General features: G+C 35.4%; 1 protein-coding gene across 1 annotated transcript in view; it reads right to left on the bottom strand.

The window, feature by feature from the left end:
• Positions 1-4,348: 4,348 nt before the first annotated feature.
• MMRN1 (multimerin 1) overlaps positions 4,349-11,243 on the bottom strand; it is a 58,926-nt gene continuing 52,031 nt past the window's right edge. The window contains exons 7-8 of the mRNA XM_068542048.1: positions 6,041-6,187; positions 4,349-4,806 (exon numbers count right to left, since the gene is read on the bottom strand). Coding sequence (XP_068398149.1) covers positions 4,385-4,806; positions 6,041-6,187 — 569 coding nt within the window. The 3' untranslated portion in view covers positions 4,349-4,384. The remainder of the gene's footprint in view (positions 4,807-6,040; positions 6,188-11,243) is intronic.

Here is an 11,243-nt window from a genome sequence, read left to right as displayed (position 1 = left end):
TTTTCTTTGAAGTTAATTTTTGTTAGTTTGATTAATATGTATCTTGGTATGTTTCTCCTAGGGTTTATCCTGTATGGGACTCTCTGTGCTTCCTGGACTTGGGTGACTATTTCCTTTCCCATGTTAGGGAAGTTTTCCACTATAATCTCTTCAAATACTTTCTCAGGCCCTTTTTTTTTTCTCTTCCTCTTCTGGGACCCCTATAATTAGAATGTTAGTGCATTTAGTGTTGTCCCAGAAGTCTCTGAGATTGTCTTCGATTCTTCTCATTTTTTTTTCTTTATTCTGCTCCTTGTCAGTTATTTCCACCATTTTGTCTTCCAGTTCACTTATTTGTTCTTCTGCCTCAGATATTCTGTTATTGATTCCTTTTAGTGTATTTTTCATTTCAGTTGTTGTGTTGTTCATCTCTGTTTGTTTGTTCTTTAGTTCTTCTAGATCTTTGTTAAACATTTCTTGTATTTTCTCAATCTGTGCCTCCATTCTTTTTCCGAGATTCTGGATCATCTTTACTATCATTACTCTGAATTCTTTTTCAAGTAGATTGCCTATTTCCCCTTCATTTATTTGGTCTTGTAGGTTTTGACCTTGCTCCTTCATCTGTGACGTATTTTTTGCTGTCTCTCTCTTTTTTTTTTTTGGATGAGTGAGATTGTGTTCCTGTCCTACTGATTGTTTGGCCTGAGGATTCCAACAGTGGAGTTTCTAGGCTGTTGGATAGACCTGGGTCTTGGTGTCGAGATGAGGACCTCCAGGAGACCTCACTCCGAAGAATATTCCCTGGGGTCTGAGGTTCTCTGTTAGTCCAGTGGTTTGGACTTGGAGCTCCCACTGCAGCAGCTTCAGCCCGACCTCTGGCTCATGAACCAAGATCCTGCAAGCCACATGGGGTGGCAAAAAAAAAAAAAAAAAAAAAGGGAGAACAATAAAAAAGTAAAAAATAGAATTAGACTAGGAAACTAACAGATATGTTAGAAAGAATATAAAAATAAAAATATAGATGAAACAACAACTGGAAGGTGAAACAAAACCACAATAGTAAAAAAGAGGAGAAGAAAAAAAATGGGGGGGAAAGGCCTTGCTGTGGAGGGTGGGGCCTAAGCAGGGGTGGGTTTTTGGCAGTGGGCGGGGCCTATACTTAGCACCCATGGGGCTGGAAAAGGCCCTGGGGGGTGTGGGGTGTGGAGCTTAGGCTCAACAGAACAGAACGGGCCCAGGCGGGTCTCCTGCCTCTGGTCTCAGAGGGTGGGGGACCAGCCTAGGTGCTCAGCAGATTTCCCAGGCTCGAGTGGGTGGGGCAAACGTCCTCCACTCCTCTCCCAATCCTCAGGTCCTGGAGGGCCCCTCCCACCTGCCTCTCCTGTAGATTGTGATGTAATTTCAGGCAGGGACTAAAGAAATTATCAAAACTTTCCCAATATTTTTGAAAATGACACATTTACACAGAATAGAAATTGTCAATCATTCAGCCTTCACTCGTCAGCATCTGGCTCACACTCTTCCCCAGTGTACTGAGGCTCAGCTATGAAGGCACAGCTATTTTGGCTCAGCATGAGACATTCTGATGGGCAATACTCACTTCACACGTACCTGCAGGGTTGTTCAAGTTTCATTAGGCTGCAGTTTGAAATCTTCTACAGATTATCTGTGATATGTGTTGTAGTGTGTTGTTCATTCCCTTTTATTGATTGGCAGTCCTCTGCTGTATGGGTATGCCAGAGTTTGCTTAACTATTCATCTATTGCTGGACGTGTGGGTGGAACCTAGTTTCTGGCTATTATAAATAAAGTTACACTGAACATTTGTGTACAACTCTTTGTCCGAACATATGCTTTCAAGTTTCAGCAAATTTGAAAAACTTTTATGTTTCTGCTATGAGGAGATAATATTTTCACTTTTGAGATTGGCGATATTTTTTTTTTTTTTAATGTCTGTCTCTGTCCTTTTTTTTTTTTTTTAAAAGAAATTCACATTCTTATTGATTGATTGATTGATTGCTGTGTTGGGTCTTCGCTTCCGTGCGAGGGCTTTCTCTAGTTGTGGCAAGCGGGGACCACTCTTCATCGCGTTGCACGGGCCTCTCTCTTGATCATGGTGTATGGTCCTTTTAATATGTTGTTGGATTCTGTTTGCTAGTATTTTGTTCAGGATTTTTGCACCTATGTTAATCAGTGATGTTGGTCTATAATTTTCTTTTTTTGTGATATCTTTTTCTGGTTTTGGTATCAGGGTGATGGTGGCTTTGTAGAATGAATTTGGGAGTGTTCCTCCCTCTGAAATTTTTTGGAAAAGTTTGAGAAGGATCAGTGTTAGCTCTTCTCTAAATATTTGATAGAATTCACCTTTGAAGCCATCTGGTCCTGGACTTTCGTGCGTTGGAAGATTTTTTTTTTTAAATTAATTAATTAATTAATTAATTTTTTGGCTGTGTTGGGTCTTTGTTTCTGTGCGTGGGCTTTCTCTAGTTGTGGCGAGCGGGGGCCACTCTTCATCGCAGTGCGCGGGCCTCTCACCGTCGTGGCCTCTCTTGTTGCGGAGCACAGGCTCCAGACGCGCAGGCTCAGTAGTTGTGGCTCACGGGCCTAGTTGCTCTGTGGCATGTGGGATCTTCCCAGACCAGGGCTCGAACCCGTGTCCCCTGCATTGGTAGGCAGACTCTCAACCACTGCGCCACCAGGGAAGCCCCGCAATATTTTTTAAAATTGTGAGTTTTGATGAGTATGTGTTGGGGGTAATGAGTACTCTTTAAACATGAGCAAACTGGGCCTATGGAGTGGTACAAATCCTTTCAAGAGCACCTTGATAGTACGTTAGAAAATAAAAATATATGCTTATCCTTTGTTCCTGAAATTCTCACAGTTTGCTGAACTATTGGGAAAATTACCTTCTTCGTGCCTCTGTTCCTCATAAGTGTAAAGAGAATAATACATGATACATATCTCAAACGGTTAGTATGTTATTCATAGGATTATAGTAAGCATTAAAGTAATTAATTCATGAAAAATGTTTGCCATACCAAAAACTTCTTACTTATTATTTTTAGGATAACTTATAGGAATCTCTTGTTCAAAATTATCTTGTTAAATGTATAGGGAATATATGTTTAAGGGTGTTCACTACAATAACATTGTTATAATGAAACATTGGAGATAATCCAAATGGCCTTCATAAGGCATTATTAAATCAATTATGGTACATCTTAGGAGGTAACATACAGAAAGGATGGATTTGGGTGCTGGAGAAGAATGGCTGATTCTAAATACTGCCTCAGTCCTTCCTACTTGTGAAGCTTGGTCCATTCCGTAGTCAGTCACTGTTCAACCATAAAAATGATGATAATAATACCCACCTTATAAAAGCTTTTGTAAGGAATCAGTATAAGTTGCTTAGAAGAAAACCAAAGCAGAGGGAGCGTCCCATAAATCCATAAATTGTAGTATCACCATGGCATATATGCACCTGTTATAAGAATAAGGCAGATCTGCATGCGTTACCACAGGATACTCATTAGAGAAAAGTGTTATTTTTTTTCCCCTATAGATATTGTATGATGGAGGCAGGTAAAATATCCACTTCTGTATCTTTAGACTTGGGTGAAGTGTTCAAATGTGTCAAGTACTACTTTATTCTCTAATTATAGGAAGGGAACAATAGTTTTTTAAAAATTTTATTGAAGTATAATTGATTTACAATGTTGTGTTAGTTTCTGGAGTACAACAAAGTGATTCAGTAATACATATATATATTTTTTTTTTTCAAATTTTTCATTATGGTTGATCACAGGATATTGAATATAGTTTAGGAAGGGAACAATAGTTAAGCATATTTTAAGTTTCTAATTCAGCTTTAAAAATTCTCATTACAAATAAAAATTTTAATGTGTAAAATTAATCAACTCAACAGTAAAGAATAAAAATCAAAGTTAAAAGAACACTTCTTGGTCTTTGAGTACTTTATTTGAATTTGTGAATTTAAGAAACATATGTTATATATTTATGTACACAGAGAATAACAAAAGTTAAATGTTCTATTGGAAAGACTACTGTGACTGGCAATATTGAGTGATTGTCATTTTATAATATTCCTTTTACACTGAAATGCCTTAACATGAAAAGACAAAAATAGGAATGTTTATGCTAACAAATGCACTCTGTTTTCCATGCCGCTAAATCTCCTTAGGAGCAAGAACTCCATATACAGGTTGTCCAAAAGATATTCAAATAATTTTATGAAATAAACAAACTTGCAGCCTTACTCAGATTTTAAAAAGAAGTTGGTTTTCATTCATGTGGAAAAACCAAAAACAGAGCAAATGTGCATGCAAAGATAAATAAAAACACTGGCTGCTTCTCAGTAAAGGTGACAGTCTGTCTTTCACACTAATTTATGTACGGTATAATAAGTAACCACTAAATGTAGTAGCAGGGGGAAATTTGGCTGGAATTGTTCCTTTTACAAGGTGCAACCACACTTCCTGCCCGTAATTTAATTCTAATAAGGCATCCCCAGTCAAAACCCTATCACAGCATATCTCACTGTTAATACTTTCAGACTCAAATGCAAGCTTGTCTACTCCATCAACCACTAAAAATCCAGAGATATGAGCACTAGATGACTCAATGGTATACTTAAAAACATACACCCCAAGATAGGGGATTCTGAATTTTCCAGTTCTTGGAGTATATGAGGCTCCATAGTTGACATCCAAGTTATTAAATAAGATAGGACCAGGTGTAGTCATTCCATATGTATGAGATGCAAAAAATGCCACCATCGGTGCATATCTGTAAGATCCTTTTGAAAAATCTGTTAGCGGAAAAAAAATGGAAAGAGTTAATTTTCACGTTTTGATCTTGTTCTGTTTATCTCTTTATCATTTTATCTCGGTTACAAAAAGCGTTAGTAGAGGAAAAAAGGTCATTCATCAGACTTAACAAGGGCATATGTGTCTGAGTGTTTGCCCCTTTTCTTGCCTTAACTACCCAAAATTGCTTAGCCTCTCTGAGACTGTTTCTCCCTTTAGATCAGGATAGAATGGTAGTAACACCATTCAATGCCTTCCTCATAGAAATGCCTCAAAGATTAATTTGCATGTTGCTTTGATCTCTCCAGAGATGAAGGAATTCAAAGCACTCTATGATTATTATGGTATGTCAGAATGTTTTAAAGCCTCTTGCAGGAATTAAAGCTGACATGATGCAGAAACAATTTTTCCAGCACCTTGTCAAACAGTTTCTAGAGGCTAAAACAGAAACCCAATGAAATTGTATGCACTATCGAGAAGTAGACAAAAGCCATCTTCTATGTAATTGATGCCAAATGTACTTACAAAGGCTGAGATTTAAAAACAGACTAAAAAATTTACTCTGTATTATGCAGCGCACTATTAAGAAAAGGCTGATCTGCAACATATTTTTTGCTGTCATTTTAAAGAGAATATATTTTAAGCCCTGCACACATTTTCTTGTATAAAAATCAGAAATGGTACACTCTGGAAGTAAATCTATAGCAACCAATACTTACGAAAGTAAATGGGCAAAAAGGCATCTTGTTCTACTCAATACATCTGAGCATGTTCTAACAGCCCTTAGCCAGTCAAAATGACACTATGAACTTGACCTTCATAGAAGACATACTGCTATTCACTTATTATGGCTTCATTTAAAGGATCAGATCCGATATGAATCAAAGACGTATTCTTTAACAACCTGTTTGAGGAGAAAAAGTTTATACTAGTTCGACATATATATACATATATATATATATGTATTTTCTTTTAAGACGCACTAGGAAAAAAATAAGTGGGGGGGGGGAATTTTCAATAAACTGCCTCTATTATACCAATATTGAAAATTTCAACTAGTGTATATCCATGAGTTTACCTGACAAAATCATGTATGTTATTCAGTTAATTTGAGAAGTAAAAGGAATTAATCCTCAAGTGAGTCCAGATGAAGCAGGTCTAAACATTCATTCGTAAACAGTTCAAAAACTGTTTTTATGACATTGAGCAAATCCAAGGATGAGTGTACTTTCTTACCTGGAGCTAAAGCATTTTCTTCCACCACCTTGACAGTACAGTTGTGACCAGTAAAAGGATGTCGGCAAGCACAGATAAAGCTAGTTCTTCCATTTATACATGTGCCCCCGTTCTGGCATGGGGATCTACTACAGTCTGAATACTCCTCTGTTACTGAAAAAGAATCAAGATAAAAGAGGGTAAAAGTGACCTATTTTCCTGTTGATCTCAAATCATAGTTTGCAGCAGAATTAAAAATAAGGAAAATGCATTCCCAGGCCCAGGACACCCACCAATGTAATCATGGGACTTGATGCAAATCTCTGAACTACCTGAGCTGCTTCTTCTGAAGCCCTTTCCTGTTTTTTGGAAGTGGGACTAATTCTGTGATTCACTGCATTTATGTGTGATAAATATTAAGATTTTGGTCAACTGGAGAACAGATAGACTATCTGGACACACAATCATGGATATTTGGAACCAGTACATGACAAAAGTAATATTTCAAATCATTGGAGAAAAAAAAAAAAGTCTATTCAGTAAATGGTGCTAAGCTAATTGGATATCCATAAAAATATAAATTCCATGTGTGCAAAAATACTAAATGTGAAAAAAACATATATGATTGCATTACAGTCAAATAAAAGGAATATCTTTGTTGAGCTTTAAAATTTTGGAAAGCTCTTTCAACACAAACAAAATAAACAAAACCCAGAGGCCATAAAAGAAAAATCCTGACATTTGACCACCTAAGAATTAAAACTCATTTGCAATGAAAACCACCCATTATTGAATTTCAAAGTGCCAGATTAAGAGAAACTATTTTTTTAACAGCTACAACAATCTGATGACTAATCATAGCAAATGAAAAGTTCTGACTAATCCAGAAGAAAAAGTATGTAACCCTGTAAAAATAGTGAAAAGTGGGCAAATAATATGAACTGGCAAATCATTGAACAAAAACTACAAAAGCTCATTAAAATTTTCAAAATTTATTCAACCTCACTACTAATTAAGGAATAACAAATTACCACCAACAACATTTTATCAGGTGGCAACATTTAAAAACAAAATAATCATGCAATATGAAGGAAAATGGGCATTCTCATACAATGTTGGTTAGAGCTTATATTGTTGGAACCTTCAAGTAGGACAATTTGACCATATTTGACAGAATTAAAAAGGTTCATTTGCTTTGGAGCCAGAAATTTCTCCTGGCCAGAATATATATTCCAGACACCCTTGCATATGTATACAAAGATAATTATTCAAGAAAGTTCTTTATGATATTACTTGCACTAGTGAAAAATTGTAGGACACCTACATGACCACTGATGAGGGACTTGTTAAATGAATTATAGTATCTTTTCATCAAGGAATATTAGACAGCAGTAAAAGAGTGGGGTAAATCCCCAATATGTTTGATTTGCTGAAGACGGCAAGTTTCAGTTCACTTATTAGATATAGAATAATTTCAGTTATTTAGGAAGCCTCAAATTGTGAATATGGTTATAAACATAACTCATAATTATGTGGAGAGAAAAGGTTGGAAGAATACATTACTGGCCACAGTTACCACTATGGCTCCACCTTGTGGAAATTGTGTAAACAGTTTACAATTCACTCATTTCAAATCATGGTCACTGATGATTTTTAAATTTAGGGTTATTTGTTTTAACATCTGTCTCAAGAGTGAGATCTATAAATATTTAAAATAATTCTACCTCATATTTAATAATTCTAATTCATATAAAATGTGACCAAACTGCATGCCTGTATAATTAGAATTAAAAAAATTTTTTTGAAGTGTAGTTGACTTACAGTGTTATGTTATTAGTTTCAGGTGTACAATATAATGATGCAATATTTTAACAAACTATACTCCATTTAAAGTTATGTTTGTATTTATGTTTGAAATACAAAGTTACTATTTGTATTTCATTATACAACCAGCTACAAATCTACTTTTGTATATCATCTGACTCATATTTTTTTACTTTATTACTAAAATACTTAAAAAATGGTTAGGTACCTTTATAATAAGTTTCTGTACATATTTGTGTTCAATAGGCAATTTCTTCTTGAATTAACAGCAAAAATCAGACTCCAATAAAGCATCATTTTCTTTCTGACATCTTTCCTCATCCCTTTTGATAGAATTAATTGTGTGAATTCTCTTATTTGTTGTCTGATGCTCTGAAGTTCTGTTGAATTGATCATACCCTACTGTAACTGCTCACTTGTCCTTACTTCCAATGAGTGTGGGCTTTTGTGAGGTGAGGGCTCAGGTCCTCCATTTCTTAAACTTTGTGTCACTATTGACTAGCACAGTGCCTGGCATATAGAAGTGCTAAATTGTCTTTTTAAAGATGAATACACAAATCAATGGAAGATGGAGTAGATGACCTCATCCTTAATCTAATACTCTTATCCCTTCATCACAGTTTCTCAAACATCATGTAGAGTTTGCTGCTATGATGTCACTGGCATGTTTTTCTAGAGACGTAGAATTATTTCAAGCAAACTTTCCACAGCTTCTACCTTGGGCTTCCATAACCTCTTAAACTCCTTTCAGTCCATTTATTTTCTTTGTTGGAGATTGTACAATTAGTTAAGTTCTGCCAACTCAACATTCTACTTTCTTGTGCAAAGAGTATAACTAATCTTTTAATATTCATTTCCCTGCTCTGAACATGACTAACATTCTTTTACCGCTGTCTTGGAATGTTTCATAAGTCTCAATTTGTTCTGGTCTTTGCTTTCTGTGCCCTAATGCGTGCTCAAGTTACACTTTTCTATTAATCCTACTTCCATATTTCATAAATATTCATGTTAAATTTGAACTGATTGAAGAGCTCCTTACATTTTCAAAGCACTGTCTTTGCCAATATTTACCATTCTTTATTTTAATTACTTGCTTAATGTCTGAACTCCATGAGAAGAGGGATTGTGTTGAATTTACTACTCTGTCCACTCAACCTTTCTTGGCGCTCATTCAGCACTTATTCGATAGGTATTTGATGAATAAAATGAAAGGGCACTTTATATTGATGCCTTCTATTTTTATTTATAGTACCCCTAACATGTCATATATAATATGTTTTACATAACATAATGTTTTACTTTTCTTAATTACTTATTTAAATTATTTTTAAATTTGTAAAGCTTAGTTCTATTTTAGCATCAGTATTTTATTTTTTTATTTCTTCATTTAAACAGTAACGTTGTAGAGGGCAGATAACTCTGATCCCTGCTTAGGGCAGAATGGAGTTTGCAGCAGGTTACTGAGGAGACCTATCACTGCCTCTGGGTGAGTTTTGTCATACACAGAGGAAAACATTATACAAATCCACCAGTATCTGCTCTAAATACTGTATCCACACAACATTAGAATTTTTCTTTATCTTTCCTCCTGATGCCAATGCTCTCTAACACGTTTTCACCCTCATACCAATGGATACATTAATTTTCAATGCTATTCTGTTGCATCATTTATCAAAATTATACCTATCAAATAATGCTTATCCTTCCATTGCTCTAAAAATACTTCCTATGTCCCTTTTCAACAACTTCTAGAAATGTGAGCAGTTGTTTATATTAAATTTTCAAATTCATTGCTCTAATCACTCATATTCTGTTCATTGGTGTATAGACAGATGGAAATATTGTTTCCAATCATCTTTACTACTTTTCCTTCAACTGTCAGTTTTAATTTTTGTTCTTCTTTTTAAATCACATCTGTTGTTCTTGATATTGTTTCTGGGATCTTTTTTCTTAACCTTTCAAATATAATTTAAAGCTCATTTAATCATATCAGCAATCTTTACCAAATGAAGTAGCCCTGTCCCAGATGAGTTACTATAACCCTTGTCATTAAACTGTTTTCATTTATCTTAAGCTATGACCCAGAAAATTTAATGTTTTTTATTTGATATTATCATCTGTTTTGCCTTTTTCTCATAATCTTCAATCAAAAGAAGTATTAAAAATGGCAAATATATTGAAATATGCTCAACAACGTTAGTCATTAGGAAAATGCAAAATACAATCACAATTAGATACAGTAATACACTTATTAAAATGGTAAAATAAACAAAATTGACAGTGCCAAGTGCTGGCAAGGTTGTGGAGCAATTAGAATTCTCCTACATTATTCATGGAAATAGAAAGTGATTGGCCTGTCCTTATAAAGTTAAAGCTGTACTTATCTTACAACCAAGCTATGCTACTGGTACATATTAACTCCAGAGAAATGAAAACATATGTGTACACAAAAACCTGTATGTGAATGTTTATAGCAGCTTTATTCAGAATCACCTCAAACTGAAAACAGCCAACATATCCTTCAGCTACTAAATGGGTAAACAAACTGTAGTACAGCCATACAACGGACTACTACTTGGTGATGAAGAGGAATACATGCAACAACATGGACGGATCTGAAACATATTATACTAAGTGAAAGAAGCCAGACTCAAAAGCTTACACACAGTGTATGATTTCATTTAAAAGATACCCTGGAAAAGATAAAAGGGTAAGGGAAGAAAACAGATCACTGGTTGCCAGTGGCTGGGAGTGGAGGTAGGGTTTGACTACAAAGTTACATAAGAGAATTTCGGGGGGTGATGGAACTGTTCTTCATCTTGATTGTTGTGGAGATTGCATGACTACACATCTGTCAGAATTCATAGACTGCACATCAAAAACAGTGAATTGAACTCTAGGTAAACCATACCATAAAAAAACAAACCTCTCCCCAATATTTTTACTTCTATTATTTTGTTTGCACAGGTCTCCTACATCACTATGTCTTTTTGTCTTTTTCTTTTTCTTAAAGACTTTGAGTTCAGAGAATCACGCACTTTCCTTGTTCTGATGGTGCTGATTACTCCTCCCCCAACCCCCGTGCTCTCTTCAAATAAAGGAAATCTCCATGTTTCTGTTTTCAGTTCCCTTCTTTTTCTCCAGCTACCTAATTCACTTCTTTGCCCTCAAATATCACCTCTGTGCAATAATTTCCACTTTTTAGCTACAAGCCCTCTTTTGGTTCCAGACCTACATTTGTAAATGACTTCTGGACATTTCCATAGGGATAAGAGATCTTTAAACTCATGTGTCACAGAATAGACTTCTCCTCCTGTGTACAACTGTACTTCCTCCTTAACCTTCCTATTTCCATTAATGGAATGACCAACTTCCCATCACTGATGCTTTATTTAAGCTT

This window comes from Eschrichtius robustus, chromosome 4, assembly GCF_028021215.1.
Source record: "Eschrichtius robustus isolate mEscRob2 chromosome 4, mEscRob2.pri, whole genome shotgun sequence".
Lineage (NCBI taxonomy): Eukaryota > Metazoa > Chordata > Mammalia > Artiodactyla > Eschrichtiidae > Eschrichtius > Eschrichtius robustus.
Note: the sequence above shows the minus strand (reverse complement) of the source record. Positions and strands in the feature narration are given on the sequence as shown.